The 16,361-nt window shown below is 41.4% G+C and overlaps 2 protein-coding genes and 2 long non-coding RNA genes across 5 annotated transcripts; 1 reads left to right on the top strand and 3 right to left on the bottom strand.

The window, feature by feature from the left end:
* Window positions 1-79: 79 nt before the first annotated feature.
* LOC114150564 (uncharacterized) lies at window positions 80-1,520 on the bottom strand. The gene is made up of 3 exons (XR_003596778.1): window positions 1,321-1,520; window positions 1,158-1,243; window positions 80-1,062 (listed from the first exon to the last, which is right to left on the bottom strand). It is a non-coding gene; the product is annotated as an uncharacterized LOC114150564 (long non-coding RNA).
* A 9,726-nt stretch (window positions 1,521-11,246) lies between these two features.
* Window positions 11,247-13,476, bottom strand: LOC114151018 (G8 domain-containing protein DDB_G0286311-like; the record flags this gene model as incomplete). The annotated part of the gene is made up of 3 exons (XM_028027896.1): window positions 11,247-12,676; window positions 12,767-12,852; window positions 12,996-13,476. Coding segments are annotated over 3 exons (648 nt in total), but the record flags the coding sequence as incomplete, so codon positions are not given.
* Window positions 13,477-13,618: 142 nt separating this feature from the next.
* On the top strand, window positions 13,619-14,004 carry LOC114150563 (uncharacterized). 2 transcript variants are annotated; one of them, XR_003596776.1, is made up of 2 exons: window positions 13,619-13,710; window positions 13,793-14,004. It is a non-coding gene; the product is annotated as an uncharacterized LOC114150563 (long non-coding RNA). The 2 variants fall into 2 exon arrangements; XR_003596777.1 differs by having other exon boundaries at window positions 13,634-13,689.
* Window positions 14,005-14,363: 359 nt separating this feature from the next.
* Window positions 14,364-15,881, bottom strand: LOC114151017 (mucin-5AC-like; the record flags this gene model as incomplete). Its single annotated transcript, XM_028027895.1, has 1 exon — window positions 14,364-15,881. A coding segment is annotated over one exon (1,518 nt), but the record flags the coding sequence as incomplete, so codon positions are not given.
* Between the last annotated feature and the right edge of the window lie 480 nt (window positions 15,882-16,361).

Below are 16,361 nucleotides of genomic sequence, written 5' to 3'. Positions count from 1 at the left end.
CTCTCTCAAGGCTTGAAAAGAGCAGAAAATTCACTTGGAATTTGAAATTCAGATTCAAAGAAAACAAACTCTTTATAAGCATGCCACAAACAACAACAATCTTTAATTTTCTGTTTCTATCCAAGCAGAAAAACAAAATAAATATACACAGATGACATTTAATTCAACTGTGCAAGTTTTTTTTCTTGGAAATTTCAAAAGTCTAAAATGTTTAGTATTTTTCTTGCAAATATTTGACTTTTCAAGCTCAGAAAAGTCTTTATATTTTCACTTTCACTGGGTTTTTGTATTGAGGTAACATCAAGCTAAACGACTTGCAGTTCATATGAATACTTTAATTGTACTTTAACTACAAAGCTGAAAAAGTTAAAATACAATCAAAACGTATATTAGAATAAATATTATGAAGTTATCAACAAAACCAATTTAGTTCAAAATGAGTTTTAAAATGATTGTACGTCACAAAACCGAGAAAAACAACTAAATTAGACTCTGCAGTGAAACAATAAAAAATAAACATTTGATTAGAACATTTACATAACTTTGATTTATCACATTTTTATACTGAGACACATTTTTACACTTTGCATAGTCAATTGTGAAAAGCAAAATCAATGAGTTCATAAGTTACCTTGAATCTACACAAACGTTGGTATTTCATAAGGGTTTTCCAGAAAGCAGGTTATTTATAAACTGATTAAGTTAATTCTGGGAAAACTCAGATTTTCTGTTCCAGACTCTGATATTGAAACAAAAATAACATCTAACTGTTTTAGACTGGGTGACGGTTTTCTGACCTAAATTTAAGGTGTTCCAACTTCAGTATGGATAATATTTACTGGTTAAACATCATCCTGAAGTTAATTCCAGGTTCAGACACTCAAACTTGACTTGAAATATGGTTAATAATTATTGTTTCCAATATATTGATAAAATTGATTAAATAATAGAGAGAACATGTCATGTAGATGCTGTTTTTGTCTATGGGTTAACTCTAACCCGTTGAATGCTTCGTACAGTCACCCTGTGGGCGGATCCATTAAGGAGCTGGTCTCTGAAAAACTAAATTGTAGAGGAGAATGAAAGTGTTAATATTTTATGATTAAAAAAAAAAAAAGAAAAACCAAATAATTTGTGGATTATTCTAGTTTACAAACCTGTTCAATGAGATGAACTATGGTTGCATTGCTGATCTCTCCATAAGATCGTAACTTCATGTTTAGATGTGCCAGATACTCCAAACCTGTAGTGATTAAAAGAAGTCAGTTGGTCTGTGGATAAATTTAAGAAAAGCTGCGTTGCTTTTTTGAAATTATTTACCATTAGAAGTTTGATCTGTAGGACGAGGAGCTGCAGATGTAAATGTTAGCATTGATGTGGGAGCAGCAGACGATGTGGATAACAAGGTTGTATTTGTTGGACCTGCAGTTGTAGTTGTTGGGACAGGAGTTGTAGTTGTTGGGACAGGAGTTGTAGTTGTTGGGGCAACAGTTGTAGTTGTTGGGACAGGAGTTGTAGTTGTTGGGGCAACAGTTGCAGTTGTTGGGGCAGGAGTTGTAGTTGTTGGGGCAGGAGTTGTAGTTGTTGGGGCAACAGTTGTAGTTGTTGGGACAGGAGTTGTAGTTGTTGGGGCAACAGTTGTAGTTGTTGGGACAGGAGTTGTAGTTGTTGGGGCAACAGTTGCAGTTGTTGGGGCAACAGTTGCAGTTGTTGGGGCAGGAGTTGTAGTTGTTGGGGCAGGAGTTGTAGTTGTTGGGGCAACAGTTGTAGTTGTTGGGGCAGGAGTTGTAGTTGTTGGGGCAACAGTTGTAGTTGTTGGGGCAGGAGTTGTAGTTGTTGGGGCAGCAGTTGTAGTTGTTGGGGCAACTGTTGTAGTCGTTGGGGCAACAGTTGTAGTTATTGGGGCAACAGTAGTAGTTGTTGGGACAGCAGTTGTAGTTGGGGCAACAGTTGTAGTTGTTGCTGCTGCAGTTGTGGTTGTTGGGGCAACAATTGTAGTTGGAGCTGCAGTTGTAGTTGTTGGGGCAGTTGTAGTTGTTGGGGAAGTTGTAGTTGTTGGGGCAACAGTTGTAGATGTTGCTGCTGCAGTTGTAGTTGGGGCAACAGTTGCAGTTGCTGGGGCAACAGTTGTAGTTGTTGGGGCAACAGTTGTAGTTGTTGGAGCAACAGTTGTAGTTGTTGGGGCAACAGTTGTAGATGTTGCTCCTGCAGTTGTAGTTGTTGGGGCAACAGTTGCAGTTGTTGGGGCAACAGTTGTAGTTGTTGGGGCAACAGTTGTAATTGTTGGGGCAACAGTTGTAGTTGTTGGGGCAAAAGTTGTAGTTGTTGGAGCAACAGTTGTAGATGTTGCTGCTGCAGTTGTAGTGGTTGGGGCAGTTGTAGTTGTTGGGGAAGTTGTTGTAGTTGTTGGAGCAACTGTTGTAGTTGTTGGGGCAACAGTTGTAGATGTTGCTGCTGCAGTTGTAGTTGTTGGGGCAACAGTTGCAGTTGTTGGGGCAACAGTTGTAGTTGTTGGGGCATCAGTTGTAGTTGTTGGGGCAGCAGTTGTAGTCGTTGGGGCAGCAGATGTAGTTGTTGGGGCATCAGTTGTAGTTGTTGGGACAACAGTTGTAGTTGTTGGGGCAGCAGTTGTAGTTGTTGGGGCAGGAGTTGTAGTTGTTGGGGTAGCAGTTGTAGTTGTTGCTGCTGCAGTTGTGGTTGTTGGGGCAACAATTGTAGTTGGAGCTGCAGTTGTAGTTGTTGGGGCAGTTGTAGTTGTTGGGGCAACAGTTGTAGTTGTTGGGGAAGTTGTTGTAGTTGTTGGAGCAACTGTTGTAGTTGTTGGGGCAACAGTTGTAGATGTTGCTGCTGCAGTTGTAGTTGTTGAGGCAACAGTTGTAGTTGTTGGGGCAACAGTTGTAGTTGTTGGGGCAACAGTAGTAGATGTTGCTGCTGCAGTTGTAGTTGTTGGGGCAACAGTTGTAGTTGTTGGAGCAACAGTTGTAGTTGTTGGGGCAACAGGTGTAGTTGTTGGGGCAACAGGTGTAGTTGTTAGGGCAACAGTAGTAGATGTTGCTGCTGCAGTTGTAGTTGTTGGGGCAACAGTTGTAGTTGTTGGAGCAACAGTTGTAGTTGTTGGGGCAACAGTTATAGTTGTTGTGGCAACAGTTGTAGTTGGAGCTGCAGTTGTAGTTGTTGGGGCATCAGTTGTAGTTGTTGGGGAAGTTGTTGTAGTTGTTGGGGCAACAGTTGTAGTTGTTGGGGCAACAGTTGTAGATGTTGCTGCTGCAGTTGTAGTTGTTGAGGCAACAGTTGTAGTTGTTGGGGCAACAGTTGTAGTTGTTGGGGCAACAGTAGTAGATGTTGCTGCTGCAGTTGTAGTTGTTGGGGCAACAGTTGTAGTTGTTGGAGCAACAGTTGTAGTTGTTGGGGCAACAGTTGTAGTTGTTGGAGCAACAGTTGTAGTTGTTGGGGCAACAGTTATAGTTGTTGTGGCAACAGTTGTAGTTGGAGCTGCAGTTGTAGTTGTTGGGGCATCAGTTGTAGTTGTTGGGGAAGTTGTTGTAGTTGTTGGGGCAACTGTTGTAGTTGTTGGGGCAACAGTTGTAGATGTTGCTGCTGCAGTTGTAGTTGTTGAGGCAACAGTTGTAGTTGTTGGGGCAACAGTTGTAGTTGTTGGGGCAACAGTAGTAGATGTTGCTGCTGCAGTTGTAGTTGTTGGGGCAACAGTTGTAGTTGTTGGAGCAACAGTTGTAGTTGTTGGGGCAACAGTTATAGTTGTTGTGGCAACAGTTGTAGTTGGAGCTGCAGTTGTAGTTGTTGGGGAAGTTGTTGTAGTTGTTGGGGCAACAGTTGTAGTTGTTGGGGCAACAGTTGTAATTGTTGGGGCAACTGTTGTAGTTGTTGGGGCAACAGTTGTAGTTGGGGCAGAAGTTGTAGTTGTTGGGGCAACAGTTGTAGTTGTTGCTGCTGCAGTTGTGGTTGGAGCTGCAGTTGTAGTTGTTGGGGCAACAGTTGTAGTTGTTGGGGCAACTGTTGTAGTTGTTGGGGCAACTGTTGTAGTTGTTGGGAAAATAGTTGTAGTTGTTGGCGAAGTTGTTGTAGTTGTTGGGGCAACAGTTGTAGTTGTTGGGGCAACAGTTGTAGTTTGTGGAGCAACAGTTGTAGTTGTTGGGGCAGCAGTTGTAGTTGTTGGGGCAACAGTTATAGTTGTTGGGGCAACAGTTGTAGATGTTGCTGCTGCAGTTGTAGTTGTTGGGGCAACAGTTATAGTTGTTGGGGCAGTTGTTGTTGTTGGGGAAGTTGTTGTAGTTGTTGGGGCAACAGTTGTAGTTGTTGGTGGAACAGTTATAGTTGTTGGGGCAGCAGTTGTGGTTGTTGGGGCAACAATTGTAGTTGTTGGGGCAACAGTTGTAGTTGTTGCTGCTGCAGTTGTAGTTGTTGGGGCAACAGTTGTAGTTGTTGTTGCTGCAGCAGTTGTAGTTGTTGGGGCAACAATTGTAGTTGTTGGGGCAACAGTTGTAGTTGTTGCTGCTGCAGTTGTAGTTGTTGGGGCAACAGTTGTAGTTGTTGTTGCTGCAGCAGTTGTAGTTGTTGGGGCATCAGTTGTAGTTGTAGTTGTTGGGGAAGTTGTTGTAGTTGTTGGAGCAACTGTTGTAGTTGTTGGGGCAACAGTTGTAGTTGTTGGGGCAACAGTTGTGGTTGTTGGGGCAACTGTTGTAGTTGGAGCTGCAGTTGTAGTTGTTGGGGCGTCAGTTGTAGTTGTTGGGGCAACAGTTGTAGTTGTTGGGCCTGTAGTTGTTGGGGCAACAGTTGTAGTTGTTGGGGCAACAGTTGTAGTTGTTGGAGCAACAGTTGTAGTTGTTGGGGCAACAGTTATAGTTGTTGTGGCAACAGTTGTAGTTGGAGCTGCAGTTGTAGTTGTTGGGGCATCAGTTGTAGTTGTTGGGGAAGTTGTTGTAGTTGTTGGGGCAACAGTTGTAGTTGTTGGGGCAACAGTTGTAATTGTTGGGGCAACTGTTGTAGTTGTTGGGGCAACAGTTGTAGTTGGGGCAGAAGTTGTAGTTGTTGGGGCAACAGTTGTAGTTGTTGCTGCTGCAGTTGTGGTTGGAGCTGCAGTTGTAGTTGTTGGGGCAACAGTTGTAGTTGTTGGGGCAACTGTTGTAGTTGTTGGGGCAACTGTTGTAGTTGTTGGGAAAATAGTTGTAGTTGTTGGCGAAGTTGTTGTAGTTGTTGGGGCAACAGTTGTAGTTGTTGGGGCAACAGTTGTAGTTTGTGGAGCAACAGTTGTAGTTGTTGGGGCAGCAGTTGTAGTTGTTGGGGCAACAGTTATAGTTGTTGGGGCAACAGTTGTAGATGTTGCTGCTGCAGTTGTAGTTGTTGGGGCAACAGTTATAGTTGTTGGGGCAGTTGTTGTTGTTGGGGAAGTTGTTGTAGTTGTTGGGGCAACAGTTGTAGTTGTTGGTGGAACAGTTATAGTTGTTGGGGCAACAGTTGTAGTTGTTGTTGCTGCAGCAGTTGTAGTTGTTGGGGCAACAATTGTAGTTGTTGGGGCAACAGTTGTAGTTGTTGCTGCTGCAGTTGTAGTTGTTGGGGCAACAGTTGTAGTTGTTGTTGCTGCAGCAGTTGTAGTTGTTGGGGCATCAGTTGTAGTTGTAGTTGTTGGGGCAACAGTTGTGGTTGTTGGGGCAACTGTTGTAGTTGGAGCTGCAGTTGTAGTTGTTGGGGCGTCAGTTGTAGTTGTTGGGGCAACAGTTGTAGTTGTTGGGCCTGTAGTTGTTGGGGCAACAGTTGTAGTTGTTGGGGCAACAGTTGTGGTTGTTGGTTCAGCAGTTGTAGTTGTTGGGACAGCATTTGTAGTTGTTGGGGCAACAGTTGTAGTTGTTGGTTCAACAGTTGTAGTTGTTGGGACAGCAGTTGTAGTTGGTGGGGCAACAGTTGTAGTTGTTGGGGCAACTGTTGTAGTTGGAGCTGCAGTTGTAGTTGTTGGGGCATCAGTTGTAGTTGTTGGGACAACAGTTGTAGTTGTTGGGGCAGCAGTTGTAGTTGTTGGGGCAGCAGTTGTAGTTGTTGGGGCAGGAGTTGTAGTTGTTGGGGTAGCAGTTGTAGTTGTTGCTGCTGCAGTTGTGGTTGTTGGGGCAACAGTTGTAGTTGGAGCTGCAGTTGTAGTTGTTGGGGCAGTTGTAGTTGTTGGGGCAACAGTTGTAGTTGTTGGGGAAGTTGTTGTAGTTGTTGGAGCAACTGTTGTAGTTGTTGGGGCAACAGTTGTAGATGTTGCTGCTGCAGTTGTAGTTGTTGAGGCAACAGTTGTAGTTGTTGGGGCAACAGTTGTAGTTGTTGGGGCAACAGTAGTAGATGTTGCTGCTGCAGTTGTAGTTGTTGGGGCAACAGTTGTAGTTGTTGGGGCAACAGTTGTAGTTGTTGGAGCAACAGTTGTAGTTGTTGGGGCAACAGGTGTAGTTGTTGGGGCAACAGGTGTAGTTGTTAGGGCAACAGTTGTAGATGTTGCTGCTGCAGTTGTAGTTGTTGGGGCAACAGTTATAGTTGTTGGGGCAACAGTTGTAGTTGGAGCTGCAGTTGTAGTTGTTGGGGCAGTTGTTGTAGTTGTTGGGGCAACAGTTGTAGTTGTTGGGGCAACAGTTGTAATTGTTGGGGCAACTGTTGTAGTTGTTGGGGCAACAGTTGTAGTTGGGGCAGAAGTTGTAGTTGTTGGGACAGCAGTTGTAGTTGGGGCAACAGTTGTAGTTGTTGCTGCTGCAGTTGTGGTTGGAGCTGCAGTTGTAGTTGTTGGGGCAACTGTTGTAGTTGTTGGGGCAACTGTTGTAGTTGTTGGGAAAATAGTTGTATTTGTTGGCGAAGTTGTTGTAGTTGTTGGGGCAACAGTTGTAGTTGTTGGGGCAACAGTTGTAGTTGGTGGAGCAACAGTTGTAGTTGTTGGGGCAGCAGTTGTAGTTGTTGGGGCAACAGTTATAGTTGTTGGGGCAACAGTTGTAGATGTTGCTGCTGCAGTTGTAGTTGTTGGGGCAACAGTTATAGTTGTTGGGGCAGTTTTTGTTGTTGGGGAAGTTGTTGTAGTTGTTGGGGCAACAGTTGTGGTTGTTGGGGCAACAATTGTAGTTGTTGGGGCAACAGTTGTAGTTGTTGGGGCAACAGTTGTAGTTGTTGCTGCTGCAGTTGTAGTTGTTGGGGCAACAGTTGTAGTTGTTGTTGCTGCAGCAGTTGTAGTTGTTGGGGCATCAGTTGTAGTTGAAGTTGTTGGGGCAGCAGTTGTAGTTGTTGGGGCAACAGTTGTAGATGTTGCTGCTGCAGTTGTAGTTGTTGGGGCAACAGTTATAGTTGTTGGGGCAGTTGTTGTTGTTGGGGAAGTTGTTGTAGTTGTTGGGGCAACAGTTGTAGTTGTTGGGGCAACAGTTATAGTTGTTGGGGCAGCAGTTGTGGTTGTTGGGGCAACAATTGTAGTTGTTGGGGCAACAGTTGTAGTTGTTGCTGCTGCAGTTGTAGTTGTTGTTGCTGCAGCAGTTGTAGTTGTTGGGGCATCAGTTGTAGTTGTAGTTGTTGGGGAAGTTGTTGTAGTTGTTGGAGCAACTGTTGTAGTTGTTGGGGCAACAGTTGTAGTTGTTGGGGCAACAGTTGTGGTTGTTGGGGCAACTGTTGTAGTTGGAGCTGCAGTTGTAGTTGTTGGGGCGTCAGTTGTAGTTGTTGGGGCAACAGTTGTAGTTGTTGGGCCTGTAGTTGTTGGGGCAACAGTTGTAGTTGTTGGGGCAACAGTTGTGGTTGTTGGTTCAGCAGTTGTAGTTGTTGGGACAGCATTTGTAGTTGTTGGGGCAACAGTTGTAGTTGTTGGTTCAACAGTTGTAGTTGTTGGGACAGCAGTTGTAGTTGTTGGGGCAACAGTTGTAGTTGTTGGGTTGGTAGCTGTAGTTGTAATTATTGCACGAGTTGTTAGATTTCATTGGTTTTTTTTAAATCACCACTTACTGATAATCTTGCTTCTATTTTACACTGGAACATTTCCATTCAGATTTTTTTCCCCGATTTCCATCTTAACAACTTCCTGAATATTTTGATGACTCTTAAAACAGTTTCCATGAACCAGTTCTATTATCTGTTACATGGTGAGAATAATTGGACGGACGCCTAGATTCCTCCAATCCGAATATTTCATACAATTTAGATTTTCTTGGCCTGATGTCTTAGTGTGTGTTGTTTGTGACATGTTGCCAATCAGAATGCAAGTTTACCAAAACATGGGACAGAATCTAAAATACACAGAAGACAAAATACAGAAATCCTGGTACAAACTTCCAAATGGTATGAAATAATCTTTCAATAAAGTTCTAGAAAAACATCTAGAACTGTGTCTCCCTTGACTGTATAAAATACCTTCTGCAGACTTATAATTACCAACTATGTCAAAGAAATTTGGGAATTGCAAACAGTGGAAAGAATTCAACTGGACCCTCAAAATGTGAAAAGGATTTTCCAGTGGCTTTATGTTTGAGACAATGTGGTAAAACAGTTGATCTCGCATATCTTTTTGGATTGACGAGTCATTTTTAAGTTCTGAAAAAATATTAAGTAATAGATTGAGAACATTGGTAAAAGAGAAGTCGCTGTTTTCTTTGTTATGTCAACTGATGTTTTAAATGCTGACCAAAGAAAAATTCATTCTATGTATTTTATTGAAGATCAAAAACTATTAGTTGGAATAATGTGACGTCATCTACTGTAACTGAGTGTAAACAGAGACTACAAAAAAGTATATGATGAAAAAAATTATAGTATATATTTACAAATTAAATGGATCTTTTCAATCAGAGATGAAACATTGTTACAGTTTATTTTTTTCCAAATATGTGATAAAAAATACATAAAGTTTTGGAAATGGGCTCTAACAAATCTTTTTTGTTTGTTTGTTTTTTGTGTTTAATTACCTGTCTCTGGTCATGTTCTGTTTTCATTTTTTATAAAAATTTACAATATTTTTATAGTCCACAAACCTTCGTCGTCGCTCCTTTCCAGCCTGCCATGTTTGGGATGGCGACAGCGTTTGTGAGAGTTTCTGTCTGACTTCTGAACATTGTTGAGTGAAAATCAGTTTGTGTGGCTGGACACAATAAATCCCACATTCAAATCGGTTAAGATTTCTTTTATCGTCACGTCTCTCAAGTTTTGAAAATCAACCAACAATTTTAAAAACCAGGCATTACTAATTTAAATTAACCCAATAAATATATTCACTCTTAGAAAATCTTTAACTACTTTATAAGAAATGTTTTTCATTTTTTCAAGGTTGATGAACCCTAATCTTTCCATTATTATTATTATAAGTTATATGAAGAATACAAACAATAACAAAAATAGAATTTGTGAATATCTACCTTGTCCCAAAGTTGCATGAATAAATCCAAGAAGGCAAAAGAAAACGATGATTTTATCATCCATGGTGAATAGTGTTGTCCTTCACACAGTCTGCACAGGAACATAATCTCATACAGTATTGGCACAACTGGTTAAGTTTGTGGAATTCTCCACCCACAACAATAAAAAGGGAGTGACATGTCGTTACTGTGTTTTGTTATTGTATAATAACCTAAAAAAACTGAGTAAGGTCACAAGAGAAAAGATTAAGTAAGGTAAAAAAAACCCCCAACAAATTCACCATTGAGGATAAACTGAAATATTACAAGTAATTATTCCTAGACTTGAAATTTAAAAAGCATTTTATTACTTTATATTTTACATATTTTTCTCACATGTTAATAATACACACTTGGCTGGTTTTAAGTACAGTAGCTTACTTTCATTTTCCATAGCATCAACTAAATATCCACTGTAGATACACATGGGGCATGTAAAATAAAATAACTGCATGAAAAAAACAATTAAAGTGTTTGCTCATTAAAATCATCAAAACATTTTTAAATGTTAATAATGAAAATGTTTAAAAACAGAAACTCAAGTGACCAAAAGCAAACAAACACAAATACTGGTCGTATTCAATAACACAAAAAACAACCATTTATGATACCCCTGATTTATTTTTACTTATTTTTCATAAATACGATTTGCTAAGATCAAATAATTCAAACATGCTGTTGATTATCTGATTGTGTTTCATGACTCAGGTACGGCAATACAAAGTACCAGGAGTTTCCTTCAGAGATGCCATTACTCTTTGTAAGCAAAGCTATTACTGGAAATTTGCAGTGAGGCTGTCAAACAGGTTTCTGTCTTATTTACACTGCTGATGTGACTTCATGTAGCATCAGATTGTTTCTTTATCTTTCACATGAAATATCAGTATGATCTAAAAAGATCCAGATTCTGGTATAGCAACTTTAAGACGTGACACCAAAACGAAACAGAAATAATCAGAGTTTACTAGTTACAAAACTATTTAGTGGGGAAAAAAGTTGGACTGAATCCAAAGCTTATGTAAGTGTTCACATTTTTAAACAGCAATAAGTTCTAACCACACTTCATTCTTCATTCATCTGTTAAATGATCGGGTCAAAGAGTAACAACTGTTAATTCATAAGTGGGTCGCGTCTGCATAACTGGTCCTTTAATGTTGTGAAGTTAGTTACATTTACTCAATTACATTTACTTGAGTAACTTTTTTGAAGAAATGTAGGAGTATTTTTACTCTGGCGTATGCTTTACTTTTACTTGAGTAATTTTATTTGAAGTATTTCTCCTCTTACTTGAGTAAAATGTCTGGATTTTCTACCCACTGATTGAAAAACAAACATGATTTAACCAAATATTCACCAGACAGACACACACCTGCAGCTTCTGTTAAAGCTTCAGAAGTTTTTTATAAAAAAAAAAAAAAAGAAACTTATTTGAAAATATTTTATTTTGTCTGATTCTGTTATTTTGAATTATTGTCATTTTGGTCCTTTAAAATACCAAAATTTCCATTTCATATTTTGGTTTGGCTAATGATGTAATTTTTAAATATTAAATTATTGATATTTGGATCAGACTTTTTTTTATCAAATACTTTTTTACTCTAAAGTAGTTTCTTGGATGTCTACTTTTTACTTTAGTTGAGTAAATTATGTTGAAGTATTTATATTCTTATTTGAGTATAATTTTTCGCTAACCACCTCTGCTTACAGTAATACAAATTCCTCAGTTGAGCTTTTAAAAATGTTCTACAGAGTTTTATCCTGTTTTCCCAGGTTTTTTCTGCAGTTCAAAGCTTATAGTAATACAGTTTAAAAATGGTATATTAAAGTAAAATAAAACTAAATGGCTTGTAATTTATATAAATTATTTTATTGTACTTTACATGTAAAAATTACAAAGCTGGAAAAAAAAAAGCTAAAATACAAACAATCTTCTGAATGTTAATTAAAACCTGAACCCAAAGACAATAAAAACATGTTAGAAGAAATAATAAGCCACCACATATATGTACAAAAAAGATTTGTTTTTTTTAGCATGTTGCCCAAAGCAGCAACAAAAACAATTCACTTCAAATTCAATAAAAAAAAATCCTATATCTGTCAAACTGAGAAAAAACACAACAAAATTCAACTCTACTGGGACAGGATAGCAAATACATCCTTTAATTTGACTTACAGGTTAAATCAAAGAATTTGATCAGAGAAATGTAGACGCTTTTACAGCTGGAATAATACACGCTGTAATCAGGAGAGGCCAAATCTACACAATATAATCTCTTGTACTTTATAGGGCCATTCCAGAAAGCAGGTTTGTGTAAACTCTGAATTTGGGGAAACCCTTTTCTGATCCATATTGGTTGATATTGAAGTTACTGTTACTGCAACAGCTTTGCTTTAAATCAAATTTAGTCCTTCTCTAAATTTACCTGTCAACTTAAGGTTCAGATCAGGGGCGTCCAAACGTTTTGCCATGTGGGACAAAATTGTTAACTCAAAAATATTCGCGGGCCAAAGAAAACCCCACCTAAAATCAAGCAAATAAAGTAGCTGTATGTTTATTGTGGATTTTTACAGTGGTGTATTAGGACCGTTGTAGATAGAAAAAAATGAATAAATTTCTGCCAAAAATTCTTTTTAAACTTTCTTGAAAAGTTTTCTGTGATTATTCTCAAATTTATTTGACAGAAATTTACTACTTACTACTTTAAGTTTGCATGTTTGCTGTAAGAAAAGAAAAACATCTAGTTTTCAGTTTCTTTTCGGCTCAGTCAAATACATTTATTTTCAGTTGTGAAAACAGGATTTGTACTTTACATTTCTCTGTGTAAGAAAATTATGTTGGTAACAATTTTTTAAGTCTCCATCTGCATCCATGGAATTGGAGGCCGCCCAAAGTCAGTCCAAGGTGCCACAAATGGGCCCTGGCCTCACTTTGGACACCCATGGTTTAGATACTCAGAATTGACTGAATTTAAGGAGATTAGCTGCTAGAATAAAAAAAAAAATCAGAATTAACCTTGATATCATGGAGAGATTGGATTTGTTGTACCATGCTTTTGGAATACCGCCCTACTACACCAAGTGTTGATATTTAAAATAAGACTAAAAACATACATAATGTGATATATTGGTTGATATATTGATTGAATAATGCCACCAACATGTAAATGCTGTTTTTCTCCGATCAACTCCGTGATGTTCTAGGGGTTAACTCTAACCCTTTGAATGCTTCGTACAGTCACTGCATGAGCTGTTCCACGAGGAAGATGGTCTTCAAAAAACTAAATGAAGAAATTTAAAGTGTTATCAGTTGAGATTTGATTAAATAAAAAAGCCAAGTAACAATTTGTGGGTTATTCTAGTTTACATACCTGTTTAATGAGCTCTATTGCCGTTCCATTGCTGATCTCTCCATAAGATTTTATCCTCATGTTTAGATTCATTAGAAACTCCAAGACTGTAGGGAATTATAAAGAGTCAATTTGTTGTTGGTCAGTGAATTAATTTACTGTTAGAAATTTACTTTTATATCATTTTAAAAGATGAATTTTTCTGACATATTACTGTAGAAATGATTTAAGCTACTATGGAATAACATACCGGGAGGGGTTGAATTTTCTGTGGATGGAGGAGCTGGAGTAGTGGTTGGAGTTGTGGTTGGAGTTGTGGTTGGAGTTGTAGTTGGAGTTGTGGTTGGAGTTGTAGTTGGAGTTGTGGTTGGAGTTGTAGTTGGAGTTGTAGTTGGAGTTGTGGTTGGAGTTGTAGTTGGAGTAGTGGTTGGAGTTGTGGTTGGAGTTGTAGTTGGAGTTGTGGTGGAGTTGTAGTTGGAGTTGTGGTTGGAGTTGTAGTTGGAGTTGTAGTTGGAGTTGTGGTTGGAGTTGTAGTTGGAGTTGTAGTTGGAGTTGTGGTTGGAGTTGTAGTTGGAGTAGTAGTTGGAGTTGTGGTTGGAGTTGTAGTTGTAGTTGTGGTTGAAGTTGTGGTTGTAGTTGTGGTTGGAGTTGTGGTTGAAGTTGTGGTTGGAGTTGTGGTTGACGTTGTGGTTGTAGTTGTGGTTGGAGTAGTAGTTGGAGTTGTAGTTGTAGTTGTGGTTGAAGTTGTGGTTGGAGTTGTAGTTGTGGTTGGAGTCGTTGGGGCAGCAGTTGTAGTTGTTGGGGCAGGAGTTGCAGTTGTTGGGGCAGCAGATGTAGTTGTTGGGACAGGAGTTGTAGTTGTTGGGGCAACAGTTGTAGTTGTTGGTACAGGAGTTGTAGTTGTTGGGGCAACAGTTGTAGTCGTTGGGGCAACAGTTGTAGTCGTTGGGGCAGCAGTTGTAGTCGTTGGGGCAGCAGATGTAGTGGTTGGGGCATCAGTTGTAGTTGTTGGGACAGCAGTTGTTGTTGTTGGTTCAGGAGTTGTAGTCGGTGGGGCAGTAGTTGTTGCGGCAGGAGTTGTAGTTGTAGGGGCATCAGTTGTAGTTGTTGGGGCAGCAGTTGTAGTCGTTGGGGCAGCAGATGTAGTTGTTGGGACAGGAGTTGTAGTTGTTGGGGCAGCAGTTGTAGTAGTTGGGGCAGCAGTTGTAGTTGTTGGGACAGGAGTTGTAGTTGTTGGGGCAGCAGTTGTAGTTGTTGGGACAGGAGTTATAGTTGTTGGGGCAGCAGTTGTAGTTGTTGGGGCATCAGTTGTAGTTGTTGGGGCAGCAGTTGTAGTCGTTGTAGTAGTTGGCTCAGGAGTTGTAATCGGTGGGGCAGTAGTTGTTGCGGCAGGAGTTGTAGTTGTAGGGGCATCAGTTGTAGTTGTTGGGGCAGCAGTTGTAGTCGTTGGGGCATCAGTTGTAGTCGTTGGGGCAGCAGATGTAGTTGTTGGGACAGGAGTTGTAGTTGTTGGGGCAGCAGTTGTAGTAGTTGGGGCAGCAGTTGTAGTTGTTGGGACAGGAGTTGTAGTTGTTGGGGCAGCAGTTGTAGTTGTTGGGACAGGAGTTATAGTTGTTGGGGCAGCAGTTGTAGTTGTTGGGGCATCAGTTGTAGTTGTTGGGGCAGCAGTTGTAGTCGTTGTATTAGTTGGCTCAGGAGTTGTAATCGGTGGGGCAGTAGTTGTTGGGGCAGGAGTTGTATTTGTTGGGGCATCAGTTGTAGTCGTTGGGACAGGAGTTGTAGTTGTTGGGGCAGCAGTTGTAGTCGTTGGGGCAGCAGTTGTAGTTGTTGGGGCAGCAGTTGTAGTTGTTGGGACAGGAGTTGTAGTTGTTGGGGCAGCAGTTATAGTTATTGGGACAGGAGTTGTAGTTGTTGGGGCAGCAGTTGTAGTTGTTGGGACAGGAGTTGTAGTTGTTGGTACAGGAGTTGTAGTTGTTGGGGCATCAGTTGTAGTCGTTGGGGCAGGAGTTGTAGTCATTGGGGTAGCAGATGTAGTTGTTGGGGCATCAGTTGTAGTTGTTAGGGCAACAGTTGTAGTTGTTGGGGCAGCAGTTGTAGTTGTTGGGACAGGAGTTGTAGTCGTTGAGGCATCAGTTGTAGTCGTTGGGGCAGCAGATGTAGTTGTTGGGGCAGCAGTTGTAGTCGTTGGGGCAACAGTTGTAGTTGTTGGTTCAGGAGTTGTAGTCGGTGGGGCAGCAGTTGTAGTCGTTGGGGCAGCAGTTGTATTCGTTGGGGCAACAGTTGTAGTTGTTGGGGTATCAGTTGTAGTTGTTGGGACAGGAGTTGTAGTGGTTGGGGCAACAGTTGTAGTCGTTGGGGCAGCAGTTGTAGTCGTTGGGGCAGCAGTTGTAGTTGTTGGGGCATCAGTTGTAGTTGTTGGGACAGGAGTTGTAGTTGTTGTGGCAGCAGTTGTAGTCGGTGGGGCAGCAGTTGTTGCGGCAGGAGTTGTAGTTGTTGGGGCATCAGTTGTAGTCGTTGGGGCAGCAGATGTAGTCGTTGGGGCAGCAGTTGTAGTTGTTGGGGCAGCAGTTGTAGTCGTTGGGGCAGCAGTTGTAGTCGTTGGGGCAGCAGTTGTAGTCGTTGGGGCAGCAGATGTAGTCGTTGGGGCATCAGTTGTAGTCGTTGGGGCAGCAGTTGTAGTCGTTGGGGCAGCAGATGTAGTCGTTGGGGCAGCAGTTGTAGTCGTTGGGGCATCAGTTGTAGTCGTTGGGGCAGCAGTTGTAGTCGTTGGGGCAGCAGTTGTAGTAGTTGGTTCAGGAGTTGTAGTTGTTGGGGCATCAGTTGTAGTCGTTGGGGCATCAGTTGTAGTCGTTGGGGCAGCAGATGTAGTTGTTGGGGCATCAGTTGTAGTTGTTGGGGCAGGAGTTGTAGTTGTTGGGGCATCAGTTGTAGTTGTTGGGGCATCAGTTGTAGTCGTTGGGGCAGCAGATGTAGTTGTTGGGGCATCAGTTGTAGTTGTTGGGGCATCAGTTGTAGTTGTTGGGGCATCAGTTGTAGTCGTTGGGGCAGCAGTTGTAGTTGTTGGGGCAACAGTTGTAGTTGTTGGGGCAGCAGTTGTAGTTGTTGGGACAGGAGTGGTTGTCGTTGGGGCAGCAGTTGTAGTTGTTGGGGCAGCAGTTGTAGTTGTTGGGGCAGGAGTTGTAGTTGTTGGGGCAGCAGTTGTAGTCGTTGGGGCAACAGTTGTAGTTGTTGGGGCATCAGTTGTAGTTGTTGGGGCAGGAGTTGTAGTTGTTGGGGCAGCAGTTGTAGTAGTTGGGGCATCAGTTGTAGTTGTTGGGGCAGCAGTTGTAGTAGTTGGGGCATCAGTTGTAGTTGTTGGGGCATCAGTTGTAGTTGTTGGGGCAGCAGTTGTAATTGTTGGGACAGCAGTTGTAGTTGTTGGGGCAGCAGTTGTAGTTGTTGGGACAGCAGTTGTAGTTGTTGGGGCAGCAGTTGTAGTAGTTGGGGCATCAGTTGTAGTTGTTGGGGCATCAGTTGTAGTTGTTGTGGCAGCAGTTGTAGTCGTTGGGGCAACAGTTGTAGTAGTTGGTTCAGGAGTTGTAGTCGGTGGGGCAGTAGTTGTTGGGGCAGGAGTTGT

The sequence above is a fragment of the Xiphophorus couchianus genome, chromosome 9, assembly GCF_001444195.1.
Source record: "Xiphophorus couchianus chromosome 9, X_couchianus-1.0, whole genome shotgun sequence".
NCBI classification, from domain to species: Eukaryota; Metazoa; Chordata; class Actinopteri; order Cyprinodontiformes; family Poeciliidae; genus Xiphophorus; species Xiphophorus couchianus.
Note: the sequence above shows the minus strand (reverse complement) of the source record. Positions and strands in the feature narration are given on the sequence as shown.